This window comes from Acinonyx jubatus, chromosome A2 (genome assembly GCF_027475565.1).
Source record: "Acinonyx jubatus isolate Ajub_Pintada_27869175 chromosome A2, VMU_Ajub_asm_v1.0, whole genome shotgun sequence".
Taxonomy (NCBI): Eukaryota; Metazoa; Chordata; class Mammalia; order Carnivora; family Felidae; genus Acinonyx; species Acinonyx jubatus.
The window spans coordinates 159,533,099-159,550,108 of NC_069383.1; the positions used below are offsets into that span (position 1 = coordinate 159,533,099).

General features: G+C 60.1%; 2 protein-coding genes across 7 annotated transcripts; both read left to right on the forward strand.

Moving 5' to 3' along the window:
• Nucleotides 1-398: 398 nt before the first annotated feature.
• ZNF358 (zinc finger protein 358) lies at nucleotides 399-6,711 on the forward strand. 4 transcript variants are annotated; one of them, XM_053219933.1, is made up of 3 exons: nucleotides 399-515; nucleotides 4,579-4,684; nucleotides 4,929-6,711. In XM_053219933.1, the coding sequence occupies exons 1-3, from the start codon at nucleotides 414-416 to the stop codon at nucleotides 6,632-6,634; spliced, it is 1,914 nt and encodes a 637-aa protein (XP_053075908.1). In that variant the 5' UTR covers nucleotides 399-413; the 3' UTR covers nucleotides 6,635-6,711. The 4 variants fall into 4 exon arrangements, with proteins under 4 accessions (XP_053075908.1, XP_053075909.1, XP_026905926.2 ...); XM_053219934.1 differs by lacking the exon at nucleotides 399-515 and adding an exon at nucleotides 1,930-2,028; XM_027050125.2 differs by lacking the exon at nucleotides 399-515 and adding an exon at nucleotides 2,705-2,917.
• Nucleotides 6,712-8,317: 1,606 nt separating this feature from the next.
• MCOLN1 (mucolipin TRP cation channel 1) lies at nucleotides 8,318-16,915 on the forward strand. 3 transcript variants are annotated; one of them, XM_027050132.2, is made up of 14 exons: nucleotides 8,320-8,486; nucleotides 10,641-10,837; nucleotides 11,537-11,704; nucleotides 11,795-11,960; nucleotides 12,358-12,466; nucleotides 12,713-12,809; nucleotides 13,023-13,122; nucleotides 13,351-13,457; nucleotides 13,584-13,733; nucleotides 13,879-13,980; nucleotides 14,412-14,534; nucleotides 14,793-15,008; nucleotides 16,474-16,604; nucleotides 16,701-16,915. In XM_027050132.2, the coding sequence occupies exons 1-14, from the start codon at nucleotides 8,456-8,458 to the stop codon at nucleotides 16,735-16,737; spliced, it is 1,734 nt and encodes a 577-aa protein (XP_026905933.2). In that variant the 5' UTR covers nucleotides 8,320-8,455; the 3' UTR covers nucleotides 16,738-16,915. The 3 variants fall into 3 exon arrangements, 2 of the variants coding, with proteins under 2 accessions (XP_026905933.2, XP_026905932.2); XM_027050131.2 differs by lacking the exon at nucleotides 8,320-8,486 and adding an exon at nucleotides 8,518-8,658; XR_008297305.1 differs by having other exon boundaries at nucleotides 8,318-8,486; nucleotides 14,793-16,604; nucleotides 16,701-16,719.
• The last annotated feature ends 95 nt before the right edge of the window (nucleotides 16,916-17,010 follow it).

Here is a 17,010-nt window from a genome sequence, read left to right on the forward strand (position 1 = left end):
CTGAGGCATCTAATGCGCCCTGGTTCTCCGAGGGTCCCAATCTTATCTCCCACCTCATTACTAACTTCCTCTTCTAGTTTGGGGCAGAGAATTCAGCTCTGGCAATCACAAAATCAAGCAGACGCTAGTCTCTCCTTCAAGAAGTCCACAGAGGCAGCTTGCGTCTGTCGAAGGAGACCTTTCTGAAGACCTTATGAAGGCTCTCACGTATTTCAACATCCTCCATGTTTTTCTCCAAAGACCCTCAAACCACAGTCTCAAGAGACGCGTGTTTAGAGTCCCGAGATAAAATAGGCAGGGTTTTAAGAAGCTATTTTTCTTCCACACAACAGAGATTTCTTGTTTCTCGAGGAAGTCTCTTCTCAGGGCAGATTGTGCACTGTATAAATCTAGCGAGTGCCCTTCACTTTAAAATGAATACGTATGTGTACGCGGTGGCCCCGGCCCTCTACCTCAACGTTGCTCAGCCAATCCCACGTTTGAAGTCATTTCCCTCAATATCCTTCCCTTTCCAGGTACTAATTCTAAATAAGTTAAGACTATCATGGATTCAAGGGAAAGAATAGGGATTCAAGGGACAAAACTATCCCAACTGTCTGGGAAATTTGTTGGCTCGTGGTAATGGAAAGGATCAGGGCATCTGGGTTCAGGTATGGCTCTATCCAGGAGCTCAACCAATATTGCCAGAACTGTCTCTCTGACTTTCACCTGTACATCCTGGTGTAGACTGGCTTCAGTCTGCAGACTGTTCTTCCAGACAACTGCACAAGGTGGCTGTGGGTAAGATGAGGTCCTACATACAGCTGACGATCCCAGAGAAAGAATGAGACCTTCCAATGTCATGTCCTCAGACCTACTTATTGTGGCCAGGGGATGGAGTTGTCTGATTGGTAAGCTTAGATCGAATATTACTGGTGGGGGGGGGGGGGGCTGTGTTAGACTGGAGTAGTGGGGAAGGATCCACAAAGAGAAAGCAAGGTTCTGACTGAGATACTTGGCAGACAGAAACAACAGCTGTCATTACAAGTATTATTTGTTGGGGCGCCTGGGTGGCTCAGTCAGTTGAGCGTCCGACTTAGGCTCAGGTCACGATCTCGCAGTCCATGAGTTCGAGCTCCGCGTCGGGCTCTGGGCTGATGGCTCAGAGCCTGGACCCTGCTTCCGATTCTGTGTCTCCCTCTCTCTCTGGCCCTCCCCCGTTCATGCTCTGTCTCTCTCTGTCTCAAAAATAAATTAAAAAACAAAACAAAACAAGTATTATTTGTTATGGGATCTTCCGGGAGGCGACGGGGTGAGGAACCAGTGACATAATCCAATTTCAGTCTCAAACCTCTCAGATCTTCTGTGGGCTTTCCCGCAGAAACGTGGAGAGCAAGTTTCAGACCATAAGGCACAGATCTAGAAGGTTCACGACAGGAGAGAGAAGACTCCTGGAGGCCTGATGTACTTGAGGTTGTCTTCAAGGGTAGGTGGTGCCAAAATTAACCGGCCAACGACCATCAGAAATACACCTGTCATCAAAAAAAAAAAAAAAAAAAAAAAAAAAAAATTTTTTTTTTTAGCTTGCTCCAGCGGGAAAGATCACATAATAGGAACCATGGGGTGCCTCCATAAGAGGGTGTTGTGGGACAGGAGGGCATCTTATGGGATGCAGGCATGTGCTGGGTAGTTTTAAAGACAGCTGAAGACGGTAGAGGCCAAGTCTAAGTTGGTGCTAGCAGGGAGCGGATTGGTGCCTGGGTATTTTGATGATTTTTATCTCAGCAGTGGAAGAATGGACGCGGGGCTATCGTTGGTAAGAAGCAGCAGTCACTTGCGCTGGTCGGGAGAGGAGGGTGTGTATTCATTTTTGTGGTTGCAGCGTGTCCTTGTCTCTGGCTTGGTTCAGACATGGTCACAGAGCGGCCTTGTGTGATCATTGTTTATATTCTGTGACTGTTGTTTATGTTCAGTGAAGAACATCACGGCCCAGCTGCCAGCTGCCGGGGCTGTTTTTCACTCCCTCTTCGCGGGGATCTGTGTCTCCAGGTAAAGTCTGCCCAGAGTCCTTCCCGGCTCTGGCCTAGGCTTCTCCAGAGATCATCGTCACTCCAGTGGGCATCAGACACAGGGAGTCCACACCAGTGACAGCAGTGAGTGACCCATCAGCCGGGTAGGAGGAAAACACTCAGGGACAGCGTTCCCAGCCCTTTTCCTGGAAGAACCTTAAAGGGAGACGCTGGGCTGGGCAAAGATTAACAACTTTGTAAATTGCAGGGCTTCTCCGAGCCTTGGCTGTGTTTCTGTGCAGTGCCAGTCGGCCAGGGAAACAAGGTTTGGTGCCTCTTGGACAAAGATAGAGTCAGACACATGGGCAGGAGGCAGAGACAGAGACAGAGGAGGACAGAAAGAGAGACGGAGGGGCAGAGGCAGAAAAAAGTGGCAGGAACGGAGGCAAAGAGATTGAAACAGAGAGACGCAGGAGGAGAGGGACAGAGACACAGAAAGGAACAGAGCTAGGCGCGGAGAGGGGAACAGGGATGGAAAGAGAGACAGGCGAGAGACAGACACGGGGGCCGAGGCAGGCGAGGGCAGAGAGGGACCCCGAGAGGCTGAGACGCGGGGCCGGGCCGGGCCGGGGCGAGGGCAGCGCGGGAGGGCGCGGCGCAGACAAAGGCGCGGCCGCGCGGCCGGGGCGGCCGGGCCGGGACAAAGGCTGGCCCGGGGGGCGGGGGCAGCGATGGCGACGGCCGCGGCGGGCGCGGGCGAACTACAAGTCCCAGCAGCTCCCGCTGCGGCCCTCGGCCGGCCCCTCTCGCTCCCCGGGAGCGCCTGGCGGGGCCGCTGGGCCGAGGGGGCCGCCGGCGGGGCTGGCGGGCGGGGGGCTTCCTGCGGGCCCCGGGGGCGCGGCGGGCCGGGCAGGGGCGAGGGGCGCCGGGTGAGTGTCCCCGCGAGCGGGCCGGGCGGGCGGGGGCCGGGGTCGCGGCCGGGGCGGGGGCGGGCGCGGGGCGCGGCCCGGGGCGACCTCTGTCCGCCTCTCCCCCAACCTCCGCTCGCGCGCGCCGCCCGCCCCGCCCGGGAGAGCGGGGTCGCGGGCGTGAGGGGAGGGGGTCCCCGCGGCCCGCGGGCCTAGCGCGCCCTTTCGGCCGCCGCGTCCCCGGGGGAGGGCCCAGCCGGAGCTGGGCGCCTGAAATCGGGAGGTATGGGGGGGGGGGGCACCCTCAGCTGTGGGGTCGGGAGCTCAGGACGCCCCTTCCCCTGGAGGCGATCCAGACCCCCTCCATCCCAGGAACCGTGGAGGACGTCTAAGTATTGTTCTCCCCACCCTCCAGCCTGAGGTCGGGAGTTCAGGAGGCCCTTCCTCAAGAGAGGGATCCAGGGGTTCCCTCTGACCCTCTGGAGCCCCGTTATTGTTCCCCCTACTCTCCAGTCTTGGGGGCCAGAGTTCTGGAAGCCCCTTCGCAGGAGGTCATCCAGGGGTCCACCGGCCCCCCCCCCAGGAACTCAGAATGCCCCCCCCTTCCAGCTAAGAGATGGGAATTTGGGAGGGCCCTTCCTCAGGAGGCAGTCTAAAGGTCCCCCTGCCCCCCAGGAACCCAGAAGGGGACCCAGGCATTGTCCCCCCCCCCCAAATGTGGTGTCTGGGTTCAGGAGGTGATCTAAGAACTCCACCCTCTTGCTTAGCCACTTCCAGCTGTGGGGTTGTGGCTAGGATGTCCCTCTCCCTCCAGGATCAGATCTATTTGTCGTTTGCTCCCCAGCCCCCACCCATGGAGTGGGTAGCTCCAGACCGCCCCTCCCCATCGGGTAATCCTGAGCTCCCTGTGCTCCCCAGAAGGGGTCCCAGCTATTGTTTCTAGACCTTGTTCCCAACCACCAGGCATGGGGCTGGATGGAATTCAGGATCTTTTCTCCAGGAGAGGATAAAAGGGTCCTGACACCCGTCGCCATATCTCAGCCATTGGCTCAGTTACTCAGGAATTCCCCTTTTCTAGGAGATGACCCAAGACCGCCCCCCCCCAGTAACCTAAGAGGAGCCCCAGGTATTATTTTTGCACCTCCCCCCCCCGCCCCCCGCTAGGGGTTAGAATTCAGGATTTCTATCCAGTTGGGCAGACAGGTATACCAACACCTGCCCCTGCTCTCCTGGCTATGGGGTCCATGGGTCTCCCTGCATCCCACTGGGTCCTACAGCATTTCCCCCACCCTCTCTAGCTTTAGGAACTTGGCATTTGGGTACACAAGGGTCTTGACCGTTACTCCCACCCCGGAACTGTGAGGTCTGGCACTCAGGTCGTCTCTTCCCCAGCAAGCAAGCCAGAGGTGCCCCTGCCCTCCCCCAGTGACCCAAGATGAGTACCAGATGCTTTTTGCCCCCCACTCACCCCCCACATCCAAGCTTCAGAGCTCACAATGCTCCTCTCTACGAGGCAAGCCCGAGGTTTCAGGGGAAACCCCAAATATGCCCTCCCCAGTGATGGAACTGGGATTCAGGCCGTGTACTACGAGCAAGCACAGGAACCCAGGGACTTATCCCTCTTTCCCGTGAGGGGACCCCAGCCAAGGGGGTAGGAAGCCTGGATTCTCTCTCCTCCACAGGACCCAAGCTTCCCACGGGAGGAGGAGCCCAAGATGCAGAGAGGGGCAGAGCCCTGGAACTGGGTACTGGAGACCTCTAGTGCTGGGTCCCATGACTTCCATCCAGGTGTGGTGCTGAGAAGGGAAGCCCCGCCCCACCCCCATGTCCCACCAGGGTCCCTCTTCTCCCTGCCCTGTCTGGGGCTTGCCACAAGTCTCCCCACAGTCTGAGACAAGAGAAGGATCCATGTGTGTGTTGCAGCGATGGGTTGTGGGGCACGGCCCCCTCTCACTTCCCTGCCCAGACTCCAAGAGAGACCCCCTGTTCTCCAGCACCTACCTCCACCCACCCTCTGTCCTCACCCCTGCAGATCCGGCCCTAGAAGCAGCCAGCATTTCCACACCAGGGATGCGGCGCTCAGTCCTGGTCAGAAACCCAGGCCACAAAGGCCCAAGGCCCACTTATGACGAGCTTGACTCTGACTCCGAGGACCTGGACCCCAACCCTGAAGAGCTGGACCCAGAGCCCGACCCAGAAGACCTCAACACTGTCTCCGAAGATGTGGACCCCAGCTATGAAGATCTGGAGCCCGTCTCTGAGGATCTGGACCCCGATGCTGAAGCTCCGAGCTCCGTCTCGGGGACCCGTGACTCGGATCCCCAAGATCTCGACCCCATGTCCTCAAGTTTCGACCTGGATCCAGACGTCATCGGCCCTGTCCCCCTGGTTCTTGACCCCAACAGCGACACCCTCAGCCCCACCGAAGCCCCAGACCTGGACCCCCTCTCATCTAGCCTCACTGCCACTCCCGAGGTCCTGGCCGCCAGCCCCGCGGTGCTTCCTGCGCCTGCCAGCCCTCCCCGGCCCTTCTCCTGCCCCGATTGCGGGCGAGCCTTCCGCCGCAGCTCGGGGCTGAGCCAGCACCGCCGCACCCACAGCGGCGAGAAGCCCTACCGCTGCCCCGACTGCGGCAAGTCGTTCAGCCACGGCGCCACGCTGGCCCAGCACCGGGGCATCCACACGGGCGCGCGGCCCTACCAGTGCGCCGCCTGCGGCAAGGCCTTCGGCTGGCGCTCCACGCTGCTGAAGCACCGCAGCAGCCACAGCGGCGAGAAGCCGCACCACTGCCCCGTGTGCGGCAAGGCCTTCGGGCACGGCTCGCTGCTGGCGCAGCACCTGCGCACGCACGGCGGCCCGCGGCCGCACAAGTGCCCCGTGTGCGCCAAGGGCTTCGGGCAGGGCTCCGCGCTGCTGAAGCACCTGCGCACGCACACGGGCGAGCGGCCGTACCCGTGCCCGCAGTGCGGCAAAGCCTTCGGCCAGAGCTCGGCGCTGCTGCAGCACCAGCGCACGCACACGGCGGAGCGCCCGTACCGCTGTCCCCACTGCGGCAAGGCGTTCGGCCAGAGCTCCAACCTGCAGCACCACCTGCGCATCCACACGGGCGAGCGGCCCTACGCCTGCCCCCACTGCTCCAAGGCCTTCGGGCAGAGCTCCGCGCTGCTGCAGCACCTGCACGTGCATTCCGGAGAGCGCCCCTACCGCTGCCAGCTCTGCGGCAAGGCCTTCGGCCAGGCTTCCAGCCTCACCAAGCACAAGCGCGTGCACGAGGGCGCCGCCGCGGCGGCTGCCGCTGCCGCGGCGGCCGCCGCTGGCCTGGGCCTCAGTCCTGCTTCGATGCTGCGGCCCGGGCAGGTCTCCCTCCTGGGGCCTGATGCTGTGTCTGTTCTCGGCTCCGGCCTGGGCCTCAGCCCTGGCCCCAGCTCTGGCCTTGGCTCTGACCCTGGCTCCGAGCCGGGCTCCCTCCCTGATCCCAGCCCCAAAGCTGTCTCTGGCTCCGAATCTACCCCCACCCCTGATTCTATCAAAGCTTCTGACCCTAAGCCTGGTCACGACGCAGATCCCGACCTTGTGGCCAGCCCTGACCACGGATCTGGCCCCAGCTCCGACTCCAACCCCGAGTCTCATCCCGAACCCTGCTCCCCCACCCATGACACTGTCAGCCCAGCCCTCCCTACTGGCGAGAGTCCTGAGTGGGTGCGGGAGCAAGGGGCGCTGCTGGGGCCCGACGGCTGAAGTGGGCGCCGATGCTCCCGGGGGCCTGGGGAAGCTGTGTGTCGTGCAGTTTAGTAAAATCCTCGCACTGCCTCCTGGCTCTGTGTTGTGGTTTGCCTGTCTCTCTTTTTCCACTAAGGCACAGCCCTTTCCTGGGGAGATGGGGGAGGGTGTGGCCCGTGCCAGCCATAGCTGGAACCCCAATGTCCTGGCTCCCTGCCCCTCATCCTCCAGGCTTCCCCGTTCCCCCACAAGGTCTCACACTGGCCCACCGTAGTTACCACTCTGCCCCCCAAGAGCACCCTGGCCACCCTAGTCAAGGGCAGACTTCCTTGGCGGGTGGTCTGAACAGGATCCCTTCCCTCTGGCTTTTCTCTGAGTGGTGGAATTTCTGGCATGTTGACAGTCTAGAAGGCTGATGATGGAGGCTGATAGGAGACCTGGCCGGCAGCCTACCCCACGCCCTTCACAGCCCATGTTCTAGGTACAGCACTGGACACAAGAGGCGCTCATTTATGTGTTCAGCCAAAATCCGCTGCTTCCTGGAGCCTCAACAGAGAGCAAGATAAGCACGGCCTTGGCCTTCACAGAACTCACAGATGCCAACTTCAGAAAGCTTTGAAAAGCAGTTACTGGGGGGACTGCTTTCCTGAGGAGGGATTCTAGAATCCCAATAACCCACTAATTTAATTGTCAGTGCTGGTTGCCCGGCCTTGCTCTGTACCCTTGCAGTGTATGCTCTCGCATTTTCTCTTTTAATTCCACAGCTTCACCAGACAGGTAACTATGACTAAATATCCCCATTTTGCAAACGAGCAACCAGACATGTGGAGTTTAAGGGACACTTTGGCGGATGTAGAAGTAAGTGGCAGTTGTCAGGGCCTAGATTTAATCCAAACTGTCTGTCCGCCACAGCCTGAGTTCTTAACCAGCGTGCTTCAAAGAGTGTGCAAAGGCCCCGGGGCTGTTGAGTGATGAGCTAGGGGAGATTGGGGCCAGAGCAGAGGGCCCCGGCAGACTGAGGTGGGAGTTTGCTTGTTATCCTTGAGCAACTGGAAGACGTCGACAGGTGTGGCAGAAGACTCAACAGGAGTTACTCTTCCAAAATGCTTTCCGGCTGCTGCCTGGACAGTGTAGTGCAGGGGGCAGGAGTGGGAGCCTCAGGTTAGGAAGGAGGTGGCTGCAGTGGTCCAGGACAGGAATGTTGAGGGACTCTCGGCTGACGGCCATAGGAGTGGGGATAAGTGGTCCTATTTAGGACACAATTAGGAAATGACATAGATTTGCCGACAGTTCAGATGAGAGGAGCGGAGGCCGAAAGAGATGCGAGTAGGCATGAGGTTTCTGCCAGGCCAGAGAAGCAGCCATGAGACAGGACGGACGATCATCCTCGGACTCTGGGGAGGGTAAGGGGTCAAGCCTTGAACGTGGAACTCAAGAATCCGGCACCGGACGGAGGCGAGGCAAGGAGCCAGGACGGAACCAGCCCTACTTTGGCATTCTCACAGCCAGCCCATCCCCCAGCACCTTCAGGGACCGTCGGCGTTAGGGCCCCAAGACCGCCCTCCGCCCCGCAAGTCGCCAGCCGAGGACAACGCATGCGTGCTGCGGCCGCAGGGATTGTCGTGGCGCAGGGGGTGGGACAGGATCCGGTCACGTGCTTCCAGTGGCGGGGGAGGGGGGCGCGGCGCCGCTCCGATCACGTGACCGCAGCTCGCGTCAGCTGATGCGAGAGGGTTTGAAGCTGCACCGCGAGGGAGCGAGGCCGCAGTGGCAGCGGCGGGCGCTCGGACCCCGGCTGCCCCGCCGCGCCCGCCGGCGTCCGGCGCTCCCCGTCCCGGCATGGCAGCCCCCGTGGGCCGGCGCGGCTCAGGTGAGGGCGCGCGGCCCCGCGGGCCTCCGAACGCGGGCGGCGGGCGGGCGGCCAGCTTCCCCGACCTGGGGCGGCTGAGCTCCCGGTTTCCCTCGCCTAAACTCCGGTGCTGACCTCTCAGCTTCCCGGGAGTGGAGATAAGGACAGATGGCTCCTGGAACTTGGGCCACAGGTGGGCACCAGCTCCTCCGACCTCGGAGTGGCGGGACTGCCGAGTGCTCTTCCTGGACCCACGTTGTGCTCAGAGTCCCTAAACTCAGGCAGCGGGTGGGCCGCCAGCCTCGCCAGCTGGCGCCGGGGAGGTTTCCAGGGTTTGCGTTCTGCTTTGCTCAGCTTTGCTGGAACTCTCAGCGGGCACCAGCTTCTCCAACCCTCACGTGAAACTCCCAGGATTCCCTTCCCCAATCCAGGAGGCAACGCTCAGCTTCTCTAAACTCAGACAGTGAGCTGGTGGGGGGATTGCCCCCTTGACCTTGGCACTTAACTCGATTTTATAAGTCCAAACCCATGGAAGCTCAGCTTCCTTGAACTCAGGAGGTGGCTGCCCAGCCTCCCGTATTTTCAGTCTCTGCTTCTTAATGAGGGGGGTGGGGCTGGAGGAGGACCCTTTGTGTTGGTCTTTCAGCTGTCCCTGCTGGTAGGATCTGGGGTGGGTTAACTGTGATCCCAGCTAGGGAGGCGGGCCTGCCCTCTGGCTTCCCATCCAGCTGTCTTGTAAACAACTCCACAACAACATCCCAGCTCCAAGGGGACCAGCCAGGAGCTGGCCCTCCCTGCACGACAGGTTCTGACGGTGCCACATTCATCCTGGTGGCTGTGCCAGGCAGCCAGCCAGCCAGGTCCTGGAAAGAAGCAGGGTTCTCCTAGTAGGGGTGTGTGTGTGGGGGGGGGGGGGGCTGTCAGGGATGGTCCTGGGCTGCTGTGACCAGCTGTGACCCCAGCAGGTGATGAAACCTTGGACTTTCCTCTTGGGCTGATCAGGAGTGAAGGGAACGAGTAATGCTTAGAATAGTCCCTGTTTGCTGAAGAATTACTAAGATTCTAGAGCTGAACCGAGGCTTTTGTCTTGTCTGTCTTCATTCTCAGAACACCTTCCAGAATTTCAGCCTCAGGGTAGACTTTTTTTTTTTTTTTTTTTTTAATTTCCACTTTTCAAATGAGGACACGGAGGTTTTAAAAGATGTCCAGGATCCCCCAACTGGGAAGTGGCAGGTCTGGGATTTGTTTCTAGGGCTGTGTGATTTCCAGAAGTTGGGACCCTTAATGAAGATGCTATATTAGCTCAGGAACTGACGTACAAATGGCATCACGACACCCACTGGGGTACAGTGAGTCTTGAGCAAATGTGCTCTGTTATTGTCGATCTCTCCTTCTTCAGGCCTGTGGCTTGTGAGAGTGTCAGCTGGGTGGGCCAGGTCACCATGAGCGATGAGCAGAAGGGCCCTTCTTTGGGTGTTTGACCAGAAAAAACGGGAAGGGGTGCCTGGGTGGCTCAGTCAGTTGAGTTTCCAGCTCTTCATTTCGGCTCAGGTTGTGATCCGAGGATCATGGGATTGAACGTTGCACTGAGTATCGAGCCTGCTTGAAGATTCTCTGTCTCCCTCTGTCCCTCCCTGACTCATGCTTGCTCTTCTTCTCTTTAAAAAAAAAAAAAAGAAAGAAAAAACTGGAATGTAGCTGAGCTCCATGCTCCCACCTGGGGGCTGGAGTTGATATAAGCCCTGGAGGCTTGAGTGCCCTGTGAGAAGCCAGTGGAAGCCATTCGTGCTTTCCCCACAAACCGACAACTGGAACGAGGATGGGATATTCGGACACTCTTACCATGCACCAGCCCCTGTGGTCGATGCTTTGTGAGCATCAGACCTTCAGCTTCCCGGTGAGAGAGATTACTGCCCCATTTTGCAGAGGAGGAAGCTGAGGCTCAGAGGCCGGGTGCCCTGCCCCAGCCAGTGAGCAACAGGGTCACGCATCAGCTCAGGCCCTTTTGAGCCCCAAATCGGAATTGGTAGCCTCTGAGCACTATTGCTGTGTGTATCCATAAAACGTTGCAGTTTCTGGGATTTCTTCGATGGGAGTTATTTTCTTGGCTGGAGCAGGGGACCCGTCTCCCCTGTTGCCAGGTGGTCCCCACTGCCCTCTCTCCCTTTCCCTCAGAGACGGAGCGCCTCCTGACACCCAGTCCTGGGTATGGCACCCGGGCCGGGGCTTCCCCGGCCCCTCCGGAAGAGGAGGACCTGCGTCGCCGCCTCAAGTACTTTTTCATGAGTCCCTGTGACAAATTCCGGGCCAAGGGTCGCAAGCCCTTCAAGCTGATGCTGCAAGTCGTGAAGATCTTGGTGGTCACTGTGCAGGTGAGTCGTGCAGGGGCCCCAGCAGAACCCAGCTGTGGCCGCCGCCGTTCTTGAAGGAGAGTCCTGGAGTCAGAGCCTAGTCCTGATGCTGCAGCAACGTAAGGACAGTGACAATGGCAGTGATCAGTCACAAAGCTCTCCCAGGTCTGTGTGGGAACAGCTCCTGGTAAGCTCACAAATGCCCTTGGAGGTCCTGGCAACTCTTATTGCCACCCTTTTACAGATGAGGCAGCCAGGGCCCAGAGAGGTGAAGGGATTTGTCCAAAATCACAGAGCAACCAAGCATGGGGAGCTGGCACTTGAACCCAGGCAGCCTGGTGCCTCAAAGAGAACGGACCCGGTGGCTTAGCAGATACTGCTGCCATCCCAGGCCCCATGGTGGGCTTTGGGGACCCCAAGATGAATCAGACCGAGCCCCTGCCCTAAGGAGCTCTGGGTCTGGTGCTGTGATTCGGGGCGTATTACCACACTTCTGATTTCTTTTCGGTACAAGGGCCCATCGGTGGTACTTACCCTGTAGATTTGGGCTCAGCACAGAACCCGGCACCTGCTAAACATTTAATGAACGTTGATCTCGGGCATGAGATGTACGAACACCTGCTGTGTGCTGCTCACCGGGGATTTCTGGTGGGCCTTCCTCCACTCGTGCCCTGGGGGAGGCCCCATCCCAGTTTTGTCGATGCCCGCTCCCTCCACCAGCTCATCCTGTTCGGGCTCAGCAACCAGCTGGCAGTGACCTTCCGGGAGGAGAACACCATTGCCTTCCGGCACCTCTTCCTCCTGGGCTACTCTGATGGGGCAGATGATACCTTCGCAGCCTACACGCGGGAGCAGCTCTACCAGGCCATCTTCCACACCGTGGACCAGGTGCGGGGGCCCCCCGGGGGGGCGGCAGGCGAGCGGGCAGGCAGGGGACAGCAGGCAGGGCTGACGGCTTCTCCCCTCCCCTGCCCGCAGTACCTGATGCTCCCCGACGTGTCGCTGGGCCGGTATGCCTACGTGCGGGGCGGAGGTGGCCCCTGGGCCAATGGCTCGGCCCTGGCCCTCTGCCAGCACTACTACCACCGTGGCCACGTGGACCCGGCCAACGACACCTTTGACATTGATCCGCTGGTTGTCACTGGTAAGCAGGCGGGGCAGACACAGCAGGAGGGGTAGCGCGGCCGCTGGGAGTCACATTCCGGTTCTGCCTCCCAGCCTTCTAGGAGATAGGGTTGTCCCGATCGATCGTGACTCGACGCTCGGGGAGTCCTCGGGGGAATGTTTGGTCCGCCCGAAAACGCACGCGTGGTGTCTTAATATCATTGATGTCTGGGGGCTCACTGAGGGCCAGGCCCTAGGGCCTGTGTCCGGAATGAGACACACTGGGCTCTGTCCTGGGGAGACAGTGGGGGAACAAAGGACAACCGCTAAGCTCATAGTGGGAGGTGAAGGAGGGAAGGGGGCTGTCGGGGACTCTGGGGAGACCTGCCTGTGCCTCTCCCGCCCCCAGTGTCCCTTCCCTGACTCCCTGTCCTCAGACTGCATCCGGGTGGACCCCCCTGAGAGACCCCTTGTGCCCCCCAGTGATGATCTCTCCCTCTCGGACGGCAGCGCCAGTTACAAGAACCTCACGCTCAAATTCCACAAGTACTGCCTGATGGAGGGGGCCTCCAGGGCTGGGCCGAGGGTGGGGGGAGGCAGGATGCCAGGCATCCTTGGCCGCCCCCTCACAGGCGGGGACAGAGGAAGGCCACGCTGATGCCCGTGTGCGAGCACTTCCTCTGCAAGCTGCAGAGTCAGCATTGGGGCAGGAGCACTGGTGGGGGCTGGGCGGTGGCAGGCGGGAGGAGCAGAGCCCCTCCCCCTCACCCAGGCCTCCCCACCACCCCCCAGGCTGATCAACGTCACCATCCACTTCCAGCTGAAGACCATCAACCTCCAGAGCCTGATCAACAACGAAATTCCAGACTGCTACACCTTCAGTGTCCTGGTAAGCCCCAGGGTCCGGGACGAGGGTGTAGGGCCTGCCAGTAATAGGGATTGCCTGCAGGGCTTCTGAGCTCCGGGGCTGGGGCCCTTGGCCAAGGGCAGCGTGGGGGTGAGAAGGGGGATGGGGCTGGACAGACCGTCCATCGTGCGGATCTGGGAGCCTGGGTGTGCCAAGGTCCAGTCTGGCTCCTCCTGCCTTGCCGTGTTGCTACAGATCACTTTTGACAATAAGGCGCACAGCGGCCGTATCCCCATCAGCCTGGAGACCCAGGCCCACATCCAGGAGTGTAAGCACCCCAGCGTCTTCAGGCACGGTGAGCCCCCAAACCCCACACCAGCCAGGACCGGGGGTCCTGACCTGCCCGGGGAGCCCGCCAAGTCCCAGGCCAGCACGGACCCAGTTCCTGACTCGCCCAGGTCACCCGTGAGCTCACTGAGGAGCCACAACCAGTCCTGCAGCCTCCTAGGCCTGGCCTAGCCCCGTCCCTAGTCCCCCAAGGCCCTGAGCCACTCCTGGCTCTACCCAAGTCATCTCCTCACAGGAGACAACAGCTTCCGGCTCCTGTTTGACGTGGTCGTGATCCTCACCTGCTCCTTCTCCTTCCTGCTGTGTGCCCGCTCGCTGCTCCGTGGCTTTCTGCTGCAGAACGTGAGAGCTGCCTCCAGTGGCATGCACGTGTGCCCAAGCCGGCCTTGCCCAGCTCTGGGGCCATAAGGGCCAGGGGAGAGCGGGTCCCTTGCCTGCACAGGCTCTCACGCCTCCTACCTCCTGCAGGAGTTTGTTGGGTTCATGTGGCGGCAGCGGGGACGGGTCATCAGCCTGTGGGAGCGGCTGGAATTTGTCAACGGCTGGTACATCCTGCTGGTCACCAGCGATGTGCTCACTATCTCGGGTACCATCATGAAGATTGGCATCGAAGCCAAGGTAGGTCCTGCCTGGGGCCCTGTTGTCCCCTTCCAGGCGCTGCTCCCCTAATACGCGTTAACCCCCATCCTGCCTGGGCACCCCCCCCCCCCACCTTCGCCAGAAGGGCCAGGCCAGATGCGGTTGACGCTGCTCTTGTCCCTAGAACCTGGCGAGCTACGATGTCTGCAGCATCCTCCTGGGCACCTCCACCTTGCTCGTCTGGGTCGGCGTCATCCGCTATCTGACCTTCTTCCATAAGTACAACGTAAGCCGCGTGTGTGCAGGCTGGACCCTCTAGACGGCAGCCATATGCTCCCCAGATCTCACTTCCCTCCCCCAGATAAATTCATACACGTATGGCAGTCAGCGGCCTCTCTAGGTGGCCTGTCAGGAGCCTCTTCCCCATACCTGCCCGCCCCAGACGTCCGTGTCACTACACCTGAACCACAGCCACGTGAGCCCGCTGCTTTGCACGCACCCAGCTGAGTCTGGTCGTGGGATAGCCTCAGGCCCCCTCGTCCCCACCCTGCCCCTTCTCAACCCCAACTTCTCAACTCCCGGCTTCTGTGGCGGCTCTGCCGTGACTTCAGCCAGGCCCTGCCCGCTTCACCGCCATTCGCAAGTCCCACCTGGGTTCCCACACCCTCATTGTGCCCCCCCTCCCCCCCCCCCCCCCCCGCCATCTGCCTGCCACAGATTCTCATTGCCACGCTGCGGGTGGCCCTGCCCAGCGTCATGCGTTTCTGCTGCTGTGTGGCTGTCATCTACTTGGGCTATTGCTTCTGTGGCTGGATCGTGTTGGGGCCCTACCACGTGAAGGTAGGGGCTCTCCGGGGCGTGCTGCTCAGGATCCACAGTCCAGGGGTTCCTGTCTCCCCTCTCTAAGCCCACTTCCTGAACCCTCTGACCCCTGGCTTATTGGTTGTTGATGTGGGGGCACGGAATCACCCACCTTGGCCCCTGGTACCTTCCCGGGAGTTCTGCCCATTATTCCCTCTGACCCCCGGTGACCCCACCCTGCCCCCGGCCCCGCCTGTGGCTGCCTCTGACGGCACGACCCCACCGCCCTGCTGGCAGTTTCGCTCGCTGTCCATGGTGTCCGAGTGCCTGTTCTCTCTCATCAACGGGGACGACATGTTCGTGACGTTCGCCGCGATGCAGGCCCAGCAGGGCCGCAGCAGCCTCGTCTGGCTGTTCTCTCAGCTCTACCTCTACTCCTTCATCAGTCTCTTCATCTACATGGTGCTGAGCCTTTTCATCGCGCTCATCACCGGTGCCTACGACACCATCAAGGTCAGCGCCGGCCCCCACGCCCTCCCCCCAGCCTGCCTCCAGTGGGGCCAGCCCTCACATACTCGCAGCCGTGTACCTGGGGCTCCAGGTCCCCTTAGTAGGGTCTCAGGGCACATGAGGCAGGGTGAGGAGGGAAGGGCCCAGGGGGAGAAGGTGGGAGACTCTGAGAAGCCAGAGAGAGGTGACTGGGGTGGTGGTGCCGATCGCAGCCGCCAGTCTTGGTTTCATCCGCGTGGGGTTCTGGCCAGGTAAGGTTTCCTGAGTCTGCTTTTACCAAGCGAGAGACCAGGCTGTAGAGTTTTAGTGACTTGCCTGAGGTCAGCTGCTAAGCGGCCAGGCTCAACCCAGGACTGAGGGATTCCGGAAGGCCCCGCTCCTAATTCTTCTGTAGGGTGGTCTGGGCGGGAGCTCTTTAAGTCCAGGGAGTGGCGGTCCTGCAGGTTGCAGGGGTCAGAGGAAAGGGGTCGGAGTAGAATGTGGGGGTGGCAGGTGGGCCAGACCCTGCGCTGGGTGGGTATCTAGGAAACGCAGTGTATACAGATTAGTCTGGACCAGTGGGCAGGGTGGTGAACAGCTAGTGAAAGGAACGAAGGCTACAGAGGGTCCCCTGGTCTAGACTGGTACTGGGGTGAGTCTGGGAAAGTTTCTAGAATGTGCTAATACTAATCTTAGCCACCTGTGACTACTTAAATTTTGACTTGAATCAAAGTGAATTCCACACTCAGTTCCTCACTCACATCTTTCGAGTATCAAGTGCCCAAAAGCCAGTATGGCTGGTGACGACCAGGTTGGTCGGCACAGATAGCAAACCTTGCCATCATCTCAGAAACTTCTGGATTGACGAGATGAGAGTTGAAGAGAGAGAGAACCTGGGAGAAGGAACAGCCAGAGCAAAGGCCCAGTAGCCAGAAAGGACTTGGGGAAGAGATGCTGATTCCTCTACCAGGTTGGGAGGGGGTGAAGGCTCTGCTGAAAGCAGATGTGCACCCCCCACCCCCCGCAAACATGGATAAACCATCCCACAGACACACTCTGTCACCCAGGCCCGAGGAGCCCCTGTGGAGCTTGCTCTGGCGCCTCAACGTCACACGTGTGTATCAGCTTGGGACGTACAAGCCCAGACCTTGATCCCGCTGTGTGCACCCAACTCAGTAGTTGTGTGTCAAGCACCCAGATTGTGTCACGTGTGGTTCTGGGTGCTGGAGCACAGCAGAGGGCACCAACTGACTGAGATGCGGGGGCACATATTCGGGAGGCCAGGGAAGGTCTCTGGGGGAAGCACACCATGAGGAAGGACAGGTGCAGGGGACACTGAGTACAGAGTGAGAGTGCGTGGGGGTGGGGGGAGGTGGGGAAGCTTGGCTGGTGGAAGGAACCAGGAGGAGATCCAGTTGGCTGGCTGGCGAGGTGGTGGTGGTGGTGGGGAGGCCAGACATCAAAGGGGCCACCCCGCGTTTCCCCGCAGCACCCCGGAGGTGCTGGCGCGGAGGAGAGCGAGCTCCAGGCCTACATCGCGCAGTGCCAGGACAGCCCCACCTCCGGCAAGTTCCGTCGAGGGAGCGGCTCGGCCTGCAGCCTCCTCTGCTGCTGCGGCAGGTTCGAGTTGGGTATTGGGGGCTGCGGAGAGGGCGTGGGCCCGAGGGAACTGCTGCCTTCTGCCCCGCTGGCCGGCTGATACGGCTTCTCTTCCAGGGACGCCTCGGAGGAGCATTCGCTGCTGGTGAATTGATTCGGACCCGCTGCTGCTATTGGACATTAGCCCTCCGACTACGGAGACTCACGCTTATTTATTTTTAGGGTTTGCTTTTAAAGGACCGGTTCCCTGCCGTGCCCTGAGGACCTGTGCCAGTCGGGTCGGACACGGGTGGGACAGGGGTGGGTGGGTGTTAAATAAACGGGAAAATAAACTTGTTCTCGGTTCTAGTGGGAGGGGCATTCCCTGCGCCCACAGGTCTCGGTCCCTTTAAGGCGTCGCCAAACAGCGTAACGGGCTGCGCCAGAT

What these genes read in the sequence shown, in the direction of transcription:
- ZNF358 (XM_027050125.2), top strand. Translation starts at nt 2,720, where the DNA reads ATGGCGACGGCCGCGGCGGGCGCGGGCGAACTACAAGTCCCAGCAGCT. An exon ending in GCAGGGGCGAGGGGCGCCGG is followed by an intron (nt 2,918 to 4,578) that starts GTGAGTGTCCCC and finishes TCTCCTCCACAG; the next exon opens with GACCCAAGCTTCCCACGGGA. An exon ending in GTCCCATGACTTCCATCCAG is followed by an intron (nt 4,685 to 4,928) that starts GTGTGGTGCTGA and finishes TCACCCCTGCAG; the next exon opens with ATCCGGCCCTAGAAGCAGCC.
- MCOLN1 (XM_027050132.2), top strand. Translation starts at nt 8,456, where the DNA reads ATGGCAGCCCCCGTGGGCCGGCGCGGCTCAG. An exon ending in TCTTGGTGGTCACTGTGCAG is followed by an intron (nt 10,838 to 11,536) that starts GTGAGTCGTGCA and finishes TCCCTCCACCAG; the next exon opens with CTCATCCTGTTCGGGCTCAG. An exon ending in TGATCCGCTGGTTGTCACTG is followed by an intron (nt 11,961 to 12,357) that starts GTAAGCAGGCGG and finishes CCCTGTCCTCAG; the next exon opens with ACTGCATCCGGGTGGACCCC.